Below are 22,939 nucleotides of genomic sequence, written 5' to 3' on the forward strand. Positions count from 1 at the left end.
ACATTTTAATATTGGCACATCGTGAGTCTACCTTCTGTAGTTAGTAGGTAAATAAGAAATAAACATGCCTTATTTAAAAAAAAAAATGTCAAAGAACGCAAGGGAGGGGAGAGCCAAGGTGCACATTAGAAGGAGATTATAGTACTCTTCCAGTGCACAGTGGATGTGTTGTGATACCACAGTTCTATGTATGTATGACTGTATAGCCCAGATTTACCAGCATGGGCTCAGTTTTAAATATTAGGTTAGTCCCATAAATCAAGACAAGTTCCTAGGAATTCTAACATTTTTACATTTCCAAAAGACAGCCTCTTGTATTTTGTGGTAGTTGCCCCACCATCCCTCAAATATTGGTGTGTAGAATCTATTTTTGAGGATGAGGAAATATAGAAAAGAAAAATAAAAAGCTATTTTTTTTTAAGTATAAGAAGAAATGAAATGTTTCTCTTCCCTTCATAGCCAGTTCTAAAACTTAACAGTTGTTAAATGTGTTTAAATGTAGGGGGAAAGAAATGCTTGGAAGGAAATTACCAATCAAATATAAAATGTAAGATAGCTGTAAAGGTACTGATATACATACAGCTTTTTTCCTTTTGGGGAGGCGGTGTTTAAAAAAAAATCATACCAAACATATTCTCTAACTTTCAAAACTATTAATAGCTTTATTGAGATAATTCACATACTATAAAATTCACCCTTTTAAAGTTTTTAGTATATTCACAGTTGTGCGGCCATCACCACTATCGAATTTTAGAACATTTTCATCATCCCCAAAAGAAATCCTAACCTGTTAGCAGCCATTCCCCATTCTTCCCTTTCCTGGCCCCTGGCAACAACTAATCTGCTTTGTCTCTATGAATTTATTTATTCTGGACATTTCATATAAATGGGAATCATACACTATGTGTCCTTTTGTGTACAGGTTCTTTTATTTACTATGGTATTTTCAAGGTATATTAATGTTGTGACATGAATACTGTTGCAAAGAACGTTTATCTGCAAGATTTTATGTGAACATATATATTCAGTTCTCTTGGCTATATATCTAGGAGTGAAACTGCTGGGTTCCTAGGGTAACTCCGTGTTTAACATGTTGAGGAATTGCCAAACTCTTTTCCAAAGTGGCTGCCCTAATTTTGCAATTGCACCAGCAGTGTATGAGGGTTCTGATTTCTCTACTTCCTTTTAACACAGCTGTCCTTTTTATTTCAGCCATTCTTGTGTGTGTGAAGGATCTTTGTGGCTCTGATGTCCATTTCCTTGACAACTTACGGTGATGAACGTCATTTCATATGCTGATTGGCCATCTTCGGAGAACTATTTCTTTTGCCATTTTAAATTTTTGTTATTGTTGGCTTGTACGAGTTTTTGAAATATATTCTGGGTACAAGTCCCTCATCAGATATGTGATTTTCAAATAATTTCCCCCATTTTATGGATTGTCTTTTCATTTTCCTTTGAAGCACACAGTTTCTAATTTTGGTGAAGTCAATTTTTTTTTTCTTTTGTTGCTTGTTCTTTTGGTGGTGGTATCTAAGAAACCATTGCCTAATCCAAGATCGTAAAGATTTATACCTGTTCTCGTCTAAGAGTTTTACAGTTGTATCTCTTATATTTAGGCCTAGTATCTGTTCTGAGTTAACTTTTACGTAAGGTGTGAGGGGGAGATCCAATTGTATTCTTTTACAAGTGGCAATTCAGTTGTCCCAGCACCATTTGTTGAAAAGTATTCTTTCCCCACTGAATTATCTTGGCGTTATTGTGAAAATTTAATTGACAAAATCTAATAATTTATTTCTGGACTCTGAGTTATATAGTCCATTGATATGTATGTCTGTTTTTTTGGTAACACACACTCTTGATTACTGTAGCTTTGTAGTAAGTCTTGAAATCAGGAAATGTGGGTATTCTAACTTACTCTTTTTCAAAATTGTTTTGGGTCTCTGGGTTTCTCAAATTTCCATGGAATTTTAGTGTTAGCTTGCAAGAAATGAAACTGGGATTTTGATAGGACCTGGATTTGTGTTGAATCTGTAGGTCTATTTGGGAAGTTTTGCTACCTTAATACTGTCTTCTCATTCATGAGCATGGGACATCTTTCCATTTATTAAGGTGTTCTTTAATTTCTTTCATGTTTTGTAGTTTTCAGTATACAGGTCTTGTACTACTTTTATTACTTTAAAAATTTATTTCTAAGAATTTTATGTTTTGATGGTATTGCAAATTGTATTTTTAAAAAATTTCATGTTAATTCCTTGTGTACAGATTTTTGTGTACTAAAACTTGTATTTCATGTAACTTATTTTTTTCTCTTAACTATGTTATAAGAATCTTTCAAATGGTTGGCTGCATACACATCCATCTGGTTGACTTAGTAAACATTTCTTGAATTCCTACTGTGTAGTGGGCATTTTTTTCTAGGAGCTGGTGGAGACAGCAGTGTATAAAACCCACTCAATCCTTTGCTTTCATGGCACTTTAATACTAAAAAGAGAGATCATAAAGATAGGTAAAATATATGTTACATAGTGCTAAGGAGAAAAAACAAATAAGGGAAGTGTTTGTAGGTGAAAGGGTAATGGGAAATTTTAGATAGGGTAGGTAGAGAAAACTTCACTGAAATGGTAACTTGGGTGAAGAACTGAAGGAGATGAGAGAGCTAGCCATGTGGATATTTGGGGGAAGAGCATTTCAGCCAAAGGGTGTAGTGAATAGGGAAACCCCAAAGTGAGAGTGCCTGATGTGTTTGAAGAACTCGAGGTATGGCCATTGTAGCTTTAGAAAAGTAAATGATGGGAAATAAAGAGACAGATAATGGAGGGTACAGATATTTTGATCATAATAAGGTGTTTGATTTTTACCATTGAAGGAGATGGGAAGCTCTTGGAAGTCTTTGAGCAGAGTAGTGAAAAAGTATGACTTAGGTTTAGCAAGATCACTCTCGTTGCTGTGTTGAGTGTAGACTGAAAAGGGGGACAAGGGCAGAAACAGACCAATTGGTAGAGTACAGATTAAGAGGTGACTGAAACGGACAGAGTGGTCAAAGTGAGGGTGGTGAGAAGTGGTTGAATTCTTGATATATGTCGAAATAGAGTCCATAGGATTTGGTAGTAGACGAGATGAAAGTGGGAAATAAAGGGAGAAGTAAAAGATAATGCCAAAGTTTTTTGACCAGAGCAGCTGAGAGAATGGAGTTGAATAATTCTTATAAATGATTGCATTAAATCTGTGCATCTTGTCACATGCCCACTTAACTACAGGTAATTTTACCATATAAGGTTGTGGGGGGGAAAAGAAGAAAAACAAAAAAGATAGGAAGGAAAAGCATGTTTTAAAATGTAATAAATTAGGCCTTAATGAAAAATTGTCCTTGAGAAACCTGAGATGGAATACTCTAAAGCTGATGTATTCTCTCAATCTTTAGAACTGAACTAGGAATTAACTCTTGAGAGTTCATGATAGGTTATGAAACCCTTTGCCTGTTGTGGAAATTAGGTTGTTTTCAATATTTGCTTTTGCAAATGATGATACCTGTTATTTTTTCTGTAAGGTAGATTTCTACAAATAAGATATTTTAGACCGTGTCAATCTAAAAATTTGATAGATTCTGCCAATTACCTTTTAAAAAATAATTTTAGCAAGTTTCATTCCTTAAAATATATTAGGGACTGCTCATTTACCTTGTTTTGATTTATGTATATATAAAATCTGTTTAAATCTTTATAAATAGCCTGGGCAATTGTCTGGTTTTTTGGTCCATTTCTATTGTGTTGTTTCTTTTTTAAATTTGTAAGCATTCTTTATTTATCATTTAATTCTTTGTTATATTTTGCAAATATTATCTTATTACTTATCTTTAATTTTATAGTATCTAGTCATGTGAAATTTTAAAGTTTTTATGTAGGCAGATCTGTCCATCTTTTATAGCTTCTGAGTTTCAGCATGCTAACAAAGATGATATAAATATGATCTCATATATATATTACAAAAACTTTTTAGAGATAGGATGTCACTCTGTCACCCAGGCTGGAGCAACCATAGCTCCCTGCAACCTCAAACTCCTGGGCTCAAGTGATCCTCCTGCCTTAGCTTCCCCAGTAGGTAAGATTACAGGCCTGTGCCACTATAGCTAGTCGGGTTTTTTTGGTTGGTTGGTTTGTTTTTTTGTAGAAAACGTATCTCACTGTGTTGCCCAGACTGGTCTTGAACTGCTGGCCTCAAGCTGTCCTCCCACATCAGCCTCCCAAAGTGCTGGGATTACAAGCATGAGCTACTATACCTGGCCAATCTCTTGTATTTTCTTCTGGTACTTTTATGATTTTATTGACTTTAATTTATAAAGTTAGATCTGAACATTCAGCATAATTTTGGATATGGTATGATATGGTTTAGATCCGGATTGCATTTGTCACATGGTTTGGGAATTGTGTCTACCTTTTATTTTCTTCCACTCGGGTAGCTGACTGTCTTGGAAGGCATCGTGTCTCCACTGAAGATGCCACCTTCTTCTGTATTAGGTTCTCATAAACTTTGAAAAACATCAAGTTTATTGAGGTATAATTGATACACAATGAAATGCACCCATTTTAACTGTACAGTTTTATTGATTTTGATAAATACATACACTATCACTGCTACTACAGTCAAGCTTTAGAACAATTGAATTACCTCCAAAAAGTTCCTTCCTGTCTGTAGTCATTTCTCTCTCTTGGCCCCAGGCAACCACTGATCTGTTTATTAGTTTTGCCTGCTCTAGAATTGCATATCCACGGAATCAAGTAACATGTACTCTTCCATGTCTGGTTTCTTTCACTTGGCATGTTTTTGAGATTCATCCAATTTGTGTTTATCACAGATTTTTTGTTTGTTTGTTTTGTATTTTTAAATACAATATGAGTGTACCACAGTTCATTCATATTCTGGTGAACATTTAGATTGTTTTCAGTTTAGGCTGTTGTGAATAAAGGTATTGTTTTGTGTGCATGTCTTTGTGTGAACATATGTTTTCATTTTTCTAGGGTAAATACCTTAAATTGGAATTACTGGGTCACATGGGAAGTTTATGTTTAAATGTATAAGGAACTGCCAAACTATTTTCCGGATGATTATACTACTTTACATTCCCATCAGCAGTGTATGAGAGTTCCAATTCTCCAAATGTCAGCATTTGATGTTCTCAGTCTTTAATTGCACACATTCTGAGAGGTTTGTAGTGGTATCCCATTGCAGTGTTTTGGTTTTTTTTAATGGTAGTAAAATACACATACCAAATTTACCATTTTAACTGTTTTTAAGTGTATAGTTCAGTGACATAAAGTACATTCACATTATTGTGCAACCACCACCACTGTCCATCTCTGAAACTTTTTCATCCTCTCAGTCTGAAACTCTATCCATTAAACAGTAACTCTTCATTGCCTACTCTCGCCATCCACCTGTAATCACTATTCTACTTTTTATGTGAATTTGACTCCTCCAGGTACTTCATATAAGTAGAATCATACGATTTTTGTCCTTTTGTGTCTGGCACATTTCATTTAATAGTAATAATGTCCTTGTGTTAGGCCATTCTTGTGTTGCCTTAAAGGAATATCTGAGACTGGGTAATTTAAAAAGAAAAGAAGTTTATTTGGCTCCTGGTGCTGCAGGCTGTACAAGCATGGCACCATCATCTGCTCAGCTTCTGGGGAGCCCTCATGGTGCGTTCACTCATGGTGGAAGGCAGAGGAGGAGCAGCCATGTCATATGGCGAGAGCAGGAGCAAGAGAGAGAGGGTGGGGAAGTGGCACACCCTTTTTGAACAACCACATGTCATGAGAACTCACTCTCTATCCCAAGAACAGCACCAAGCTATGAGGGGTTGCGCCTGTGACCCAGTTGCCTCCCACCAGACCCCACCCCCAACATTGGGGATTGTATTTTTAGCATGAGATCTGTACAGGACAAATATTCAAACGATATCAGTCCTGAAAGTTCATTCATATTGTAGCATGTATCCAAATTTGATTCTTTAAGGTTGAGCAATATTTCATTGTATGCATATATCACTTTTTTTTTTTTTAAATTTATTTGTCAGTGGACATTTGGGCTGTTTGTACCTTTTAACTATGCGAATGATGCTGCTATGAACATTGGTATATAAATACCTGTTTGAGTCCCTTCTTTTAATTCTTTTGGTTATGTACTTAGGAGTGGAATTGCTGGGCCATATGGTAATTGTATGTGTAGTTTTTTTAGAGACTGCCGTACTGTTTTCCACAGTGACTGCACCATTTTACATTCCCACCAGCAGTGAATAAGGGTTCCAGTTTCTCTACATCCTCTACCTCTTTTCTAACACTTGGTAGTTTCTGCTTTTTTTTTTTTTTTTTTTTTTTTTTGAGACGTAGCCTCTCTGTGTCTGCCAGGCTGGAGTGCAGCAGCGCGATCTCAGCTCACTACAAGCTCCGCCTCCTGGCTTCATGCCATTCTCCTGCCTCAGCCTCCCAAGTAGCTGGGACTACAGGCGCCCACTGCCATGCCTGGCTAATTTTTTTGTATTTTTGTAATAGAGACGAGGTTTCACCATGTTAGCCAGGATGGTCTCGATCTCCTGACCTCAAATGCACCCGCCTCGGCCTCCCAAAGTGCTGGGATTACAGGCATGAGCCACCACCTGGCCGGTAGTTTCTGTTTTTTTATTTAAAATAATTGCCATTCTAATGGGTGTAAAAAGTCATGGTTTTAATTTACATTTTCTTCATGACTGCCATAAAGTTTTCTTCTTTGTGTGTCTGTTCAAATATTTTCACATTCTTTTCAGAACGTGTGTTCTTTGTCAGATAGATACATGTATTTCTTCTTTATCTTTACTAATTTTCTGTCCACTTACTAATTATCAAGAGAGGAATGTTGAAATCTTCAACTGTAATTTTGAGTTTATCTTCCTTCTGTTCTGTTCATTTTTGCTTCATATGCTTTGAAGCAAAATCTTGAAAGCTGTGTCATTAGGTGTGTTCACATTTAGGACTGTTAGGTCTCCTTGATTAATTGATGTCTTTATCATTATGAAATGTCTCTGTTTATCGCCGGTAATGTTCCCTATCTAAAGTCTACTTTGGTATTAGTGTATCCATTCCTTTCTTATGATTAATTTTTGCACATTGTATCATTTTGCTGTGTTTTTATTTTCAACTTATTGGTCATTTAATGTCTTTCTTTTAGATAGCGTATAGTTGCATCTTGCTTACAGATTGATTTTTTACGATCTTTGCTTTTTAATTTGTTTAAGTCCGTTTACATTTATTGCAGTTGGCTGTATTGTGTTTAAGACACTGTTTGTTTTCTATTTGTCTCATCTTTTCTTCCTTTTCTGCCTTCTTTTCGTTTAATGGAGCATTTTTGGAATTTTGTTTTGTCTCCATTATTAGCTTGTCCCTCTGTTTTTTCCCCCAGTGACACTTCTAGGATTAACAATATGCACCTTTAACTTACCGCAGTCTGCCTTCAGAAATATTATTCCTCTTAATGTATAATGTAAGAACTTTAGAATAGTATACATCCATTTACTCTCCCTCATTCGTTTTGGTATTGTGAGCTTAACATTTTACTTCTATATGTGTTATAGATTCCACAGTAGCATTTGAAACTATTTCTTTCAAAAGCCAGTTGTCTTACAAAGAACCTTAAAAACTAAGAATAACATTCCTTTCTATTTACCCTCTTATTTACCATTTTTATTTCTTTTCCTTTGTGGAGATTTCTTTTTGTAGATCCAAGTTTCTTGGTGTTATTTTCCTTCTACTTGAAAAAATTTCTTAAACATTTCTAAAGTGTAGGTCTACTGGCTACAAAATCTTTCAGCTTTTATTTGTATGGAAATGTCTTTATTTCACTCTTCAACATTTTATTGTACAATTTTTCAAGCCACAGAGACTTTAAAATAATTGTAGAATATAATTTCACAACTAACATTTTGTTATATTTGTTTTTGTCTTCTATGTTGTCCATCTATCCATCCTCTCTTCAACTGTCTTTTTTTATGCTTTTCAAAGTAAGTTGCAGATGTTAGTATACCACACCCTTAACTTCAGCATGTATATTAACTAAAACTTAGTAGTTTAGTGTTTTTAACTACAATTTACTGTGCTGTTCCAGTTATTTATTGCTGTGTAATACATTGCCCCAAACTTAGTGCCTTACATATCAGCAGCTATTTATTTTGCTCATGAATCTCTCATTTGGTCAGGGATTGGCAAGGAGAGCTTGTCTTTGGCAATACATTGTAACAACTGTTTACATGGCATTTACATTGTATTTGGTATTATAAGTAATCTAGAGATGGTTTAACATATTTGAAGATGCATGTAGGTCATATGCAAATACTATGCCATTTTATATAAGGGATTCGAAGCATTCTTGGATTTTGGGATCCATGGGAGTCCTGGAACCAGTCCTCTGTAGATAGTTGAGGTACGACTGTAGTCTTTGGATTGAAAGAGTCACTAATTTCGCTCAGATTCAAAGAGAAGGGCCATAGACTCCACCACCTGATGAAAAGATAACAGTGTTACATTGTTAAGAGCATGTAGAATGGCTTCTGTTGTGACCATCTTTGGAAAATACAGTTGACCACATACACCATTTCATGAGCTGTGACAAATGCATACACCTTTGCCAGAAAGTTCTATCAGGGTACAGAACCTGCACCTCTTTCCAGTTATTCCTTCCCCCCACACCACCCGTAGAACCTAACATTGTTCAGATTGTTTCATCTTAGTTTAACTTGCTTAGAACTTTATGTAAGCAGAGTCATACAATACTTATGTGTTGTAAAAAGTTTCTTTTTGCTCAGCATAATGTTTTTGAGATTCATCCATACTGTTGAATGTTTCAGTGGTTTGTGACTTCATCTATTAAGGGACACCTGGGCTGTTTTCAGTTCCTAGCTATTATGAATAAAGGTACAATGAACATTTGTGTGAAAACAGTCTCTGTGTGGACATATATGTTTCTTTTCTCTTGGTTAAATAGTTGATGTGTTTTTCTTTCAGCGTTTGTTTTTGATGAGAAGTCTGATTATACAGTCATGTGCCACATAATGACATTTCAGTCAACAAGAGATCATAGTTGACAATAGTCATTTAAGATTATACCACCATATTTTCACTGTACCTTTTCTAGGTTTAGATACATACTTACACTGTGTTATAGTTGCTTACAGTATCAGTACAGTAACATGCTGTACAGGTTTATAACCTAGGAGCACCCAGGCTATACCATATATCCTAGTTCTGTAGTAAGCTATACCATCTAATCGAGATTTGTGTAAGTACATTCTGTGATGTTTGCACAATGACAGAATCACCTAATGATGCCACCTAATGATACATTTCTCAGAATGTATCCGTGCTGTTAAGTGATGCATAATGCTAATTATCTTTTCTTCCTGATACTAAGTCTTCTTTCCCTGGCTGCTCTTAAGATTTTTTCTTGTCCCTTTTTGTTTCTGATGATGACCATGCTAAGAGTTGTGTTTTTTTTTAATCTGTATATTTATGGTTTTCCTTAAATTTGGAAGATTGTTGCCATTGTTTCTTCTATATATATATGTATTTTTTACCACCTCTCCTCTTCTTTCATCATTTCCTCGTTTTCTGGGACTCCACTTACACATGTGTTAGACTGTTTGGTATTATCCACAGGTCATTAACGTCATATTCATTATTTTTCAGTTTTTTTATTTGCCTGTGCTTCAGTTTGCTTTGTCTTCTATTTTGCTGTTTTTTCTCCTGCCTTGTTAAATAATTTCAGATATTTTGCTTTATATTTCAAGAAATTCCATTTGATTCATTTTCATCTTCATGTATTTTTTTTGAAATCTTGAGCATATTTGTAATAACTGAAAATCAGGTTACCTATTGATTTCATGATTTTTTTCACTCTGAATTTGTTGGTTTTTTCTCTTGATTATGGGTTGTATTTTCCTAGTTTATTTTTATTTTTATTTTTACATATTTAATGATTTTATAAGATTGGATGCTGGACATTGTAATATTTTGTTGTTGGGTGACTAGATTTTGTTTTCTTTTAGAGTGTTTTGTTTTGTAGCCAGCTAAATAACTTGCTGGTCAGTTTTATTCCTTCAGGGCTACATTGGAGTTTGTCTAGAGAAGGCTCCCAGTGTCACCGTGTTCTCTTCGCTCAGGTTAGAGGGAATTTTAGGAGTCTCCCGGTCCTTTATAAGCACTGGGAATATTTCAGCTCACTGCCCCTCTTTCCCTAGCTTCCACTTACCTTAATCGTGTACAGTTAGTACTCAGCAGTAGACTCTCACATGACAGATTTCTGAAGCCATTTCTCTGCCTTCTCAGACAAGCACCCCTCTTGTCTGGCACTTGTCATACATTTTACCCACTTCGGCTTCCTCAGCTCTGATCTCTTGATTCTGACCTCACTGAAACTGCTGTCTTCTCGTTGGGTTCCCCTCCATTGACTGCAGGTTGGAAATTACCTTCAGGCAGGCATCCAAGCAGTGGATGGCTCACCTCCTTTGTTTTTGTCCTTTCATGTATTACAGTCCTGTGCTGCCTGTTATCCAAGGTCTGAAAATTCTTGTTTGAGAAGGAGCAACTGTCAGATACTTTTGGATCTTTCTCTGAAATTAGCTTTCTGTTGTGTTTACCTCTTTGTCTAATGCTAATACCATATCAGATTTTTTAAAAAAATCTTTTAAATATACAGAAGAGTGCACTTCCAAATGTATAGCTTGCTGCACTTTCGCACACTGAGCACACGTATTTAGCTAGCGTTCAGATCAAGAAGCAACATCGGCAGCTCCTGTGTGCTCGCTCCTGTGTGCTCGCTCCTGTGTGCTCGCTTGTGCTCTGTCACCCTCCGTTTTCTTCCATGTGTAACCGCTGTCCTGACTTCTCATAGCATAGATTAGATTTGCCTGTTTTCGTCCTTTAACTAGAATCAAGCACACTTACTTGTGTCTGATTGCTTTTAATGTGTTTGTGAGATTTATCCACACTGTTGGTTGTAGTAATTGTTTATGATAGTCGCTGTATAGTATTCCATTTTAAGAATATGCCACAGTTTAATCTGCTGTTGATGGACATTTAATCATTTTTGGTTTGGAATTGTTAAGAATCTTGCTGCTGCTCTAAACATTTCAGTGATTGTCTTCTCGTGAATATGTGTACTTAATTTTTTTGATGTATACTTAAGAGGGAAATTTTTAAGTCAGAGGGTATGCATATATTTAGTGTATACTCCATTTTTGAAGGTGTTGTGCTAATTTTAATTATACCATTTAAGTTAATATGTTTTAATATCTGGTAGAGAAAGGGACATTATTAGAAACAGTTGTTTTGGTTATTCTTACATATTTAGTCCTTGAAATAAAATGTTTCTTAAATTGGCATTTACTTATATTTGTGTTGCTTTGGGAAGAAATGATACCTTTGTTCATCTATGAGTCACGTTTGGAACTAGCTCAAAGGCCATGGGTCCTGATTCCTTTTTTTTTTTTTTTCCTTGTAGAGGGGAGGTATGGTGTCAAGAAAACATAGTCACCATTATTATGAAAATTAAAATATGGAAGAGATGATCCCTACATCAATCAGCTTACAACTAGAGGCACTGACAAATGTATACAGATAGCTGTAATGTAAGGTATAACATAATAAATATAAGGAGACATTAATTATTTTATGGTATTAAGAATGTATAATAAGACATGAAGGAGACGGTGATTATGTATAAGAGTTTAGACAACCCTGTGAGATACAGTGTTTAGAATGAGGGCAGTTTTTAACATGGCATGATAGGTGGGTGGGGGATAGAGGTTAGTAATGGATAGAGAACCATTTCTGAGTGAAGTCTCCTCAGAAGCGAACACATTGAAGTCAGAAACACAGATATCCAGTGTATTATAGCCAGTGGTCAAATGATGGGGCTAGATCTGGTACCTGGTGATGATGTCATGTAGTGGGCAGTAGTGCTGGGATGGCTGGGGTCAGGCAGGGGCCTCATATAAAATGTGAAGGAGTTAGAAATTTATTCGGTTGGCATGAGAAAGTGTTAAAGCTTTTGAATATAGAACGATATGTATAACTTTGAGTTTTTAGGAAGATAATGCTAGTGGGAAAATTGAGGATAAAGGCAAAAGGGAAACCAGTAGGACAGTATTGGTAAGTTTGGGGAAAAAAGGAGTAAGATATATTTTTAAGGAAATGTATAGGGTTTGAGTATAAATTAGAAGGCAGGTACAAGGGAATGATGAACGTGGTCTTTAGAATTAGACAAATTAGAGTTTAAATCTTAACCTGCATTGCATTTAAAGGACTGAAAACAAGTCCCCAAAGAGAAAAAATTTGTCTTTTGTAAGATGCTTATTCTATGAACATTTACAAGCACTGGAAGTATAAAAGCAAATGATACACATATTCTCTTGAAGTCTGGTCTAGTCTGGAAGAAGAGGCTGCACTGGCAGGTTTTGACCAAATTGTGTAGAGTCTCATCTGACATGATTGGGAGCTTTGGCTTTATTCTGGAAGCAACTAAAAGCCATCAAAAAGACCGGGGAATAGTGTGGGAATGTAGAAATGTAGGGGAATTTCTAAGGGTGAATTAGTAGTAAGTGGTAAACAATTGGATATACTGGGAAAGAGAGAGACTCTTGAGAATATGACTGAGAATCTTCCAATTTGAGCAGCTGGACTGATAGTGCTACCATCATTACCTCACAGGATTTTTCTTAGTGTGTCTTATAAATGTTGCTTGTCCCTCATAAAGAATGGTTTTCCTTTTCTTCAGACTAAGGACTTTTTATTATAATACACAACTTACCCCTTGTATTTCTCCATCACAACCCTTAACTGTGCATTGCAATTACATAATTCATTGTGGTTTTTATTTGTGCCCATTTCCTTCACCACATGAGGACAAGAAATTATGTCTCATTTTTCTACCACTGCATCTTCATCCACCTAGTAGGCACTCAAAATCTAGTAGACAATTTTCGAATTAATGATTATGAAGAATTTGAAGGCTGAATGAGTATCAACCTACACAGTGGTCAGGGCAAATAAAAATGAGGGGGAGAAAGTAATGAATGGCACCAAATTTTTCAATTCATAACTAGGACAGTGAGATTAGGCAGAGTGAGTTCTTTGGGAAAATAATTTGAGTTTGATTTTAGATACGTTGAATGTAGATGCTAATTAGACATCCATATGGATGTGTACCGTTGGTAATATGTAGTTACAGGCATACCATGCCAGAGATAAGGCTTAAAGATACAGAGTTAGGGGTTCGTAAGCATAGAGGTGCTGTGGGAATGGATGACATTGCGCAGAAAATTGGTTTAGGTTAAGAAAAATGGCTATTGACCGAAACTTGGAGAGAGGCCATGTATGAGAGGTAGGAAGATGAACTAGCAGACGACCTTGTTGCCTTTAGAGGGATGGAAGGAAATGAGTGGATACTACATGAGGGAAGCCAGAGGAGATGAGGAGTCATTAGCAGTCTTAAAAGCTACAAAAATTAAGTAGAATTAAGGGGCCAAAGCACTGGGAGAATATACAGAAATGATGGAAACTTTTGTAAGAAAAATTTCAGTAGGTAGGAAAACAGCAGCTGAGCTAGTGGTTTTCACGTCTTTTTGGCAGTGAAAGGAAAGAGGATAAAGAAATGGTACTCCGAGGAGCTAATGGAGTTGAGGGAATTATGTTGCAAGTATTATTTGAAAGCAGTATTTAAAACTTTTTAAGTCTTAACTGCAGAGTGGACTGAAATGAGGAGAGCCTAAAGCAGGAAGACTTAGGAAAATTGTTGGAGTAGTCCTTTAGTTGTGAAATGTGTAAACGGATGAAACGTAGACAGTTTTAATAAGTAGCATTATCCATAAATATAAGACACCATAAACATGGTGCAAAGGAGAACAGAAGTGTTGGATGTTATGATAAAAAGTGATAGAAAAAAAAACAGTTTGTGAAATTAAGTTTTGAAACAGCTTTAGAAGGAGGTGAAGGAGAAATAGAAATGAATAAAATGAAAATTTTAGGGAGACAGATGTAGATCAACATAGGTATGTCTTATTAGACTATACTTATTTATAAAATTATTAGACTGAGCCCTCTGTTGAAGAGATAAAGTAAGAGAACTATGTCTGGTATTAGGATTCTTATGGTTAAATTGGCAAGTGAGTGTGCCTAATATTTGTAATGCTTACAGTTTTTGTTATTCTGTATTTTTATAGATTTGGTGTATTTCCTCTATGATTATGTGTTCCTAACTCGTAATTTGGAAGGGAGGGCTTCTTCAAATGAGATCTGTGTGTCATGTGAAGTATATGTTAAAATGCAAATTCATTTCTGTGTTCTTGGATGGGTCTGAAAAAAATAAAAAAAAATAATTCATGAACCCCTACTTCATGCATTGAATGAGAATCTTTGCGGGTAGAGCCCAAGTAGTTGCATTTTTAGATTTCCCCAGGTAATTTTGTTATAGGCTGAAGTTTGAAACTCAGTCTCTAAAACCTTAAAAGTTGGTTAATTTTATTTCAAAATGTTGATATGCAGTGTATTCATTTTCTGCAATCAACCTCTAGGACACTGGATAGGTTTCTTAATCTTTGAGATTTGGTTTCTTTATATGTAATGCAGTACATTAAAGGACTTTATTTCTGTTCCATTGAGGAACGTTCTGATTGTATACAAACAAGTTAAGAATTTACAGCGATACTTTAGGGGCTTGCTGTAAGCGTCAGGAATTTTTTTTTTTTTAAGAGTTAAGTTTTGATATATATTAAGTGGTTGATTTAATAAATTGTAATTATCGTAGTATATTGAAGTCCTGTTTTGTGCCAGGTAGGCATTATACTATACTTTTTTAATGCATCTTCTCTACTACTCCAACCTGACATTGGAGACTCAAGGGTCAGAGGGTCGACCCAAGGCTGCTACTCTAGAAAGTGGTAGATAGATGCCCAGATTTGTACCTAACAGAGCCGATGCTTAGCATATAGAATTAAAAACAAAATTGCTATAGGTATTTGAAGGGATTAGGGGGATATAGTCAAATAGTTTTCCTATGTATTTAGCCCTTTTGGAGGGAGGATAGAGTAAAGAAATAGAAGGCAGTAAGCTTTGTGGATGAATATGGGAAATACGGCTTTGCCTGCTGAAAGCACTCAGGCCACAGGGCTGCCTACCTATGCTTTCCTCATCCTGGCAGCCTCTATAGAGTAATTTGTTTCTTGATACGTTTTTGGATGTTCATAATTATTATAGAAAATAAATTTGCTTTCATGATGAAATTTAGTACCTCTTTTTTTGAAAGTTTATCCAGTTGTTTATATAAAAAGAATTGAGTGAGGTGTTTTATATTTTAGGTTAAAAATCTGTAAGAGCCTGATTTTAGAATTCACCAGCTCCTCAGAAGTTTGGCGAAATATGGTATGTTTTTGTTTTATTTTTTGGAATTCGTATTGCATGTGTATCTTAATGTCATAATAATGACAGATATGTTCAGCAAATTTGGGCCCCTGCCATTTTTAAAGCATTGTGTCAGGTGCTCACTAACTATACTTCCAAGACTGTATGAGGGACCCAGGTAGGGTGCTGAAAACATTTACAATTGCTATGAAGGTAAAATAATACGCATAAAAAGATTGAGAGGGCAGGTTTGGATTTTAGGCTATGAGTATTAATAGCTTGTCCGTTTGTTGTTGTTGTTGCTGCTGCTGTTGTTTTTGAGACAGAGTCTTGCTCTGTTGCCCAGGCTGGAGTGCAGTGACACCTTCTCGGCTCACTGCAACCTCCATCTCCCGGGCTCAAGTGATTCTCATGCCTCGGCCTGCCGGGTAGTTGGGATTACAGGTGCGTGCCACCACACCTGACTAATTTTTGTATTTTTAATAGGAATGGGGTTTCACCGTGTTGGCCAGGCTGGTCTCGAACTCCTGGCCTCAAGTGATTCACCCGCCTCGGCCTCCCAAAGTGCTGGGATTACAGGTGTTAGCCACCATACCCGACCATTTGTGAGCACATTATATGTCAGGCACTGTTCTGAGATATTTAGGTGTTAGCTTGTGCATCCATGACAGCTCTCTGGAATAGGTACTATTACCCTAATTCTACGTCTAAGGAAACTGAGACTCGGAGAGATTAAGTAACTTGCCCAAGATTTCTCAGCTAGTGAGTGACCAAACAGACGTAAATCCAGCCTGGCCTTGGAGCCTTTTGAGCACCGTATCTCATAAAAGAGGGGACTGGAAGAGAGGACTTGACTCAGTAGTTTTCAAAATACATATAGCTCTTTCATTACATTGAGATCAATTAGTCAATTAAAAGGTATTTTAACTTTATTATTTTTGTGTTTACAAGATAGAAAGTTAGACTTGTTTGAATCTTCTAATTCCACATACCATTAGCCTCTTGAGAACACAAGGTAAAGCTGTATCATGACCACATTGTTTATTTTAGGGAAGGTGGTGTTTCCCATATGACCTCAGCAATGTCTAGGTTCTTATTAGGAAATGTATGGTTAGGATAGGAATATCTGGGAGATTGTGTTATTTCTTACAGATACTGTAAATCCCATTTATTGGAATCCCCTACAATTATTTTTGTATATTCAGGCCAGTCCTCACCTAATCTGGATTTTGAAGCCCTGCATTCATAACTGCATAGGTATGGGCTCAGACATTCATGTTTTAACCCTTGGTATTTGCAGATACCTTGCTGTTTTATATTGGGTTCTGAATCCACACTGGTAACCACCTTCTGCGCTTGACTGTTGTTGCTTTGAGGATGTTAACTATGAAATGTTTCTTCCTCCTAATTTCCTCACCTTTCTGCAGTTGACACCTCAGATTTGGCCTGGATAGGGGAATCGTGAGGGGAAAGAACTAGTTGTACAAAATGATCATTTGATACTGGAATATTTCAGATGTATGGTATCTTTGCCAGAACTACAGTGTGAGTAAAGAGGCCTGCTAAATTTGAACTGTGACAATCAGAAAAGTTCAGCTAAGGCCATGTAAGGGGTTAAAAAGATACTTGGTTGAGGGAGGAGGATATGCTTTCATCTTTTGCCATACTTTTTCATGAAATTAAATCTTAGTAGATTTATGGCCAAGAAAGAGTAGAACATATTTTCATGCAGTACTGAAGGGGTTTTGACTGATGTTAAATGACTCTACGTAAATATAGAGTTAGTAGGACTAGACTTTGTGTTTATGTGTGTGTGTGTTTATGTGTATGTATATAACTATTCCATTAAGCATTTGACTACTTGGTGACTGATTTCTCTATCAGCTTAAGAATCTTTTGAGTAAATTAGTCCCCACTTAAACTTGCCATATTTGAAAGATCTCAATCTATGTTGTGAATCTTTACTCATTACGTATACTTAAATCTTGAAACCCAGTATAGCAAAACTAAGCCAAAACAAACGAAAAAATCCATCCCTTGATAGGAAGTCAGTATATCTGGGTTTTAATCATTCCTTCAACACTAGTTCCAAAATCTTGGGCAAGTCAGTTAATCACTTGGAGGCTGCTTAATTTTTTTTTGTTTGTTTTAAAAAATTCTTACTATATTATCTGTCTCGATCAGGTAAAGCAAAAGTTACAAGACTCAAGGTATTATTGACCAAAATGCTTCATAAAGTGTAAAATTACATAAAAGTACAAGGAATTATTACATTTTCTCAAATGAAGAGATCATTTAAGAAAAACAAAATGCTGGAAAATAGTCCTTAAAAACTTTTCTATAATAATTACTCTTCTGATGAATTTTACATTGACACCTAATTTGAAGCTTTGAAAATTATTTTTTGAACAATGAATTGGGTTTATATATTAAAGTGTTCTAACCAAAGGTTTGTTTAATTTATTAGAGTTATTAAGCCTACGCTCAGATCAAGGTAGCAGCTAGACTGGTGTGACAACCTGTTTTTAATCAGTGACTCAAAGCTGTGATCACCCTGATGTCACCGAATGGCCACAGCTTGTAAAAGGTAATTTTGAATTATTTTACAGCCTTTAAAAGGCTGTCATTGTAAAGTGAAATACATACTGTAGAAATGAAGACAATGTATAGTTGGCAGGAATATTGCTAAGAATAGTGGGCCTGAGAGTTGACCTGCTTCATTTAATCTCCTTAAAATATTTTAGTGTCTTTTTTCTATTAAAAATATCAGTAGCCACTATCAAAGACCTGTCTGTATGAACAGGAAAGTATTTCTCAAAAACCTTCAAAGTTTTAAACATTTTACTATAAACCTTATAGAAAACATGAAAAATTTCTTAATATGTATTTTAAAGTATGCCTTTTATGTGGTGAACGTTTTAACTAAACATTTCTCTAGAAGTTTTTATGACATTAATAAAACTAGTATACTTTTCTCTCCTAGAGAGTTACAGTGGAGGTAAAAGGAGTGGCTTGCAGGATGGAGAAGCTGCACCAGTGTTATTGGAAGTGAGCCACCATTTGAATTTGCTAGCTCATGCTGCAGTATTCAGATTAGTGGGCGTTTTGTGATCATATTTTCTGCGATTCAAATCAAGACCTAAAATTGAGACTCTTCTAAGATTTACTTTTTATTATCTAATGTTACTTGGTTATTGTTTCAGTTTTAAAATTTCTTTTCTGACTTGTTATTCTGACACACTTTAGGATAACCTAAGTCAATAGTTTAATACAAAAATTTCCCTTTGGTTATATGTTTTGAATTAGATTATATGTTCTGCATTTACAAGCACATACAGGATTCTTATTTCCAGCAACTTGGCAGTAAAAGAATAAGCAAACTCTTTAGGAGCCACAGTCAAGCTTGGGAACTATTACTAGGTGGTATATATTTCATAGTTTATGTTTGTTTGTTTCCAAGACAAGGTCTCACTCCGTTGCCCATGCTGGAGTGCAGTGGCACGATCACAGCTCACTGCAGCTTTGACCTCCTGGGCTCAAGTGACCCTCCCACCTCAGCCTTCCAAGTAGCTGGGACTAAAGGCGCCCACCACCACACCCGGCTAAGAGACGAGGTTTCATCATGTTGCTCAGGCTAATCTTGAACTCCTGAGCTCAAGTGATCCTTATGCCTTGACCTCCCAAAGTGCTGAGATTACAGACATGAACCACCACACCTGGCGTATTTCATAGTTTTGAGAGTTTGAATTCTAAACTTGGGATTTTTTTGGTAACTTATTTAGACTATTCTAGAAATATACTGTTATTAGGATGAGTAGAAATTTATTCAGACATAAATTATTAATATTCACTGCAAGAAAAATGTCTGCTAGTTCTGTATATATTCATTTTTCTCTTGATTAAAAAACAATTTGCAATTTGAATAGAACAACTTTGCTATGTTTAATAGACCCAGGACAGATTTATTTTAAAGTAATAATCTTTCAGTCCTTGTCCTCCTTCTATACTGAATTGGTTTACTTAGTTTGTCTTATCAGTGGTTTTTAATAGCCTACTTTAATATCTGTAAAAAGTAGTAATTAATATGTTACAGTTTGGTGACATTTTGATGCCAAAGTTCACATATTCTCTTGCTTAGGAAACAGAAATTGGGAAGACAGATATGGTTATCATTTGATAATGTATTTAAATTCTATCCCATTGCAGGATCTCAAAACTTTGTAACAGTTACATATTGTACTTCTAAGACTTAGATTTGTTTTCCTTCTTGTGTCTTACCTTTTTGCAGTAATATTTTTATTTTCCTATCATCATGTCCTCATTTTTTCCCCTCTCTTCTCTTTCCCTGTTAATTTTGAAAGTTTTGCTGCCTACGTGTTTGAAAGCTTCTAATCTGCCTCTCTTCCCTCAGTGCCAGCAGGTTTATTTTTTGTTTTGCAAGCCAGCTCTGCCTCCTTACAGTATGACATCTGATGCTGGAGGGTCGCACTTTCAAAAATGAGTCAGCTGGTACATGGGGTTATCATCAATTTTTAGCTCTTCTGTCTGGGAGATACAAGTTTGGAAGCAATCTTGGGGTACTTACCCACAGGCTGGTGGAGACCAGGTGTGTCACATAGGTGGTTTGCTTGCTCCCTGGGGGAGAGGGTGGAGTGAAATTTTTGCATTTGTGTCACTGCCAAGTCACTGCCACCTCCAGCATGCCCCAGTTTTTAGTTCTTACGTAATTTTGTGCAAAATTGAAAATTTAAATACATTGCAAAGAAGATCTAAAATAAATATTTGAGCTGCTGGAGTCTTTTTTTTTTTTCTTTTCCATTCTTGTCCTTGGAATCTGAATGAATTGCAGTGAGGGTAATTTTGAGAGTCTGATAAAGAAGTGAAGTTTTTTTTTTGTTTGTTTTGTTTTTAAGCTAAGACATTTATCAAACAGGTGTGTGTGTGTGTGTGTGTGTGTGAGAGAGAGAGTGTGTGTGTGAGACTCTGATTTTGATTCTTGTTAGAGTTGCTTAAAGTTGGAAGCCTAAAGTCAGTGAGAAGTTCACAAATCAGGACTTTGTAATGCCAATTAGAAAATTTAGCTTTTGACCTCAAAAAACATATTTTATCTAGTTTGGGAATTTCTAAGTGTTAGAAATCCGTATTATATTGACTCGCCTTACATCATTCATTGTTGCTGATGCTGTTTATAAAAGTGAATAGGGTAACAGGAACTTATTTTTAACGACATGGTAGAGATAGGGAAATACTGATTCATGTCTCGTGAAATGAAAATGAAAGGCATTTTAGTGACTTAGAATTTTAAATATTTCTACATAAGAGAGCAGTGGTATATTTAGAAATAACAAAGTAACTGGCAACTATTTAAAACGGAAGTTAATTCACAGCTATCCAGTGCAAAACTTTACCTCAGGTAATACACTTTTGACAGGTAATACATACAGTAAGTGTATTTTTAGGGAAACAATTTCATTTTTGAACCAAGATAATCATCATTTGGATGTTGTATCTAATTTAAGTGTCTTTAAACTTACCAGGGTACTGGATTTTAGTTTGCATTGTCTAGAGTAGCGGTAGCGGTTGGCACATTTGTTCTTAAGGGCCAGAAAATAAATATTTTAGGTTTTGTGGGCCATGTGGTTTCTGCTACGAGTTCTCAGCTCTGTCCTTTTAGCGTGAAAGCAGCCATAGATGATACCTAAATGAATGAGTATGGCTGCATGCCAATAAAACTTCGTTTACAAAACTACATGGCTGGCCTAGGCTTTAGTCGGTCTGCCTGGGGAGTAGTTTACTGACCCACTAATCTAAAGGTTAATACTGCAAGTGAATACCAGTGAGTACCTTTGTTAATGTGGATAACCAATACTTGGCTATAGGAAGTTTTATAGTTGTGTGTTTTATTACATGTATTTGACTTTGTGAATAATTATGGCTTATAATGGCTTGTCTGTTGGTATCTATGTATAGCGTTTACAGTTTCCTTTAAAAAACATGCATTGAGTTTTTTGATAGTCCAGCCATTAAAATAAATGTGTTGTATGGCCACTTGATCTGACTACTTTCTTTCATGTTTACGTCTGTATTTTTAAAACTGTTTTATTTAGTGCTGAAATCTTGTTTACAAATTTGTCTTCCTAAGTAATATGTCTACCTTTTTTTGGAGTATGGAATATTTTGCTAACTGTTTCTCAATTGCATTTTACAGATCAGGAGAACCTCAGTCTGACGACATTGAAGCTAGCCGAATGTAAGTGTAACTTGGTTGAGACTGTGATATCTTATTTTGAGTTGCCCTAGACTGCTTTAAATTATGTCACATTATTTGGAAATAATTTCTGGTTAAACTAAAGGAATCCTTTAGCAGTAAATTGGGACATAGGAACATACCTACTTTTCTTCCTACCAGATAACTCTAAACCTTGGTAACAGTTTACTGGATTTCTACTACTAGATAGATAATTGCACACGCCTGAATTCTTAGTCTTTTTGCTTCCCTGGTAGCAGTTGTAAGGAAATAGGGGAATTGAGGAAAGAGTTAAGTTTAACAATCTCAACGGCTACCATGTTTAAGGCATCAGTACTACGTTATAGATACAGAGATGCACAATAATTAGTTTTCACCCTACAGAAATTTATATTATACTCAGAGTGAAAGATGCAGAAGCAAATAATTTCAGTCATTGAGGTGGAATGGTATCCAGAATACAATAGTAACGTAAAGGAGTACTGGAGTGAGTACCCAGGCTTGCAGTAGGAATCCAGTATAGATGGCAGGGAAGTAAGAGTGGCCAGGAAATGCTTAGTTCAGTCTTGAAATGTGACTGGGAATCAGGCAGGTAGAGGCATGACCAGCTTATTCTAGGCAGAAGTATGAGCCAAAGTTCAGAAGCAGCATAGGCAGTAGGGGCAATAGGCAGTTGAGGACTTGTAGATCATAAGCTAGCTGAGAGGTAGGAAAATGAAGAAGGTAAGATGTGATAGAAAGGTATTTGGGAGTCAGCAAGGAAATTGCTCAGTAGGTAGATAGTAGTAAGTTTGTCAAACGTGTATTTTTAATAACCTTGCAGCAGAGAAAGGATTGAAGAGAAACGTGTGGTGGTAAGGTAGTTCAGTCAGTGAGAACCTTAACAATGACAGTGGTATAATAGGAATTCAAGATAAATTTTTCTGGATTTAAAAAATATTTAGAACATGAAGTAAGTAAGACTTTAGTGAATTTATTGTAAAGACTAAAGATGTTTCAGATAATAGAGGTAGTAATTATCAAAGCAAAGTTTTTCAATGTAGTAAGGATTGGAATGAAAAATACAGGTGTATCTCTCATACAGGTAATATAAAAGAAAGAAAAATGCAGATATAGTGATTGACCTTGAATAAGAGGAAAGATGCCCATCTAATGAAATTAGAGGAAGGAAGTTAAGATGGATGTGTGATATTAATTGTAATTGTGGGTGAGGTTGGAAAAATCAAGATATTCTTACTGAAAATATTGTAACCCTATTTAAATGCTGGTG

General features: G+C 35.8%; 2 protein-coding genes across 28 annotated transcripts in view; one reads left to right on the forward strand and one right to left on the reverse strand.

The window, feature by feature from the left end:
* UBE3A (ubiquitin protein ligase E3A) overlaps nt 1-22,939 on the forward strand; it is a 99,560-nt gene that overhangs the window by 11,721 nt on the left and 64,900 nt on the right. For 4 of the 24 annotated variants that reach the window (XM_065547225.2, XM_065547230.2, XM_073995302.1 and 1 more), the window contains exons 2-5: nt 15,380-15,443; nt 17,890-18,009; nt 19,834-20,028; nt 21,631-21,672. The exons of 2 other annotated variants lie outside the window; for them this stretch is intronic. In XM_065547225.2, the coding sequence (XP_065403297.1) occupies nt 19,895-20,028; nt 21,631-21,672 (176 nt within the window). In that variant the 5' untranslated portion in view covers nt 15,380-15,443; nt 17,890-18,009; nt 19,834-19,894. Of the gene's footprint in view, nt 1-1,212; nt 11,659-15,379; nt 15,444-17,889; nt 18,010-18,405; nt 18,471-19,833; nt 20,029-21,630; nt 21,673-22,939 lie in introns of all 24 variants that reach the window. 18 more of the 24 variants (XM_005558946.5, XM_045397126.3, XM_073995306.1 and 15 more) reach the window with 10 other exon arrangements.
* LOC135964404 (uncharacterized) overlaps nt 6,757-22,939 on the reverse strand; it is a 229,367-nt gene continuing 213,184 nt past the window's right edge. For 3 of the 4 annotated variants that reach the window (XM_073995314.1, XM_073995313.1, XM_073995312.1), the window contains one exon: nt 7,844-8,528. The gene's annotated coding sequence lies outside the window, so the exon portion shown is untranslated. Of the gene's footprint in view, nt 8,529-22,939 lie in introns of all 4 variants that reach the window. The other variant, XM_065547237.2, reaches the window with a different exon arrangement.

Source organism: Macaca fascicularis, chromosome 7 (genome assembly GCF_037993035.2).
Source record: "Macaca fascicularis isolate 582-1 chromosome 7, T2T-MFA8v1.1".
Lineage (NCBI taxonomy): Eukaryota > Metazoa > Chordata > Mammalia > Primates > Cercopithecidae > Macaca > Macaca fascicularis.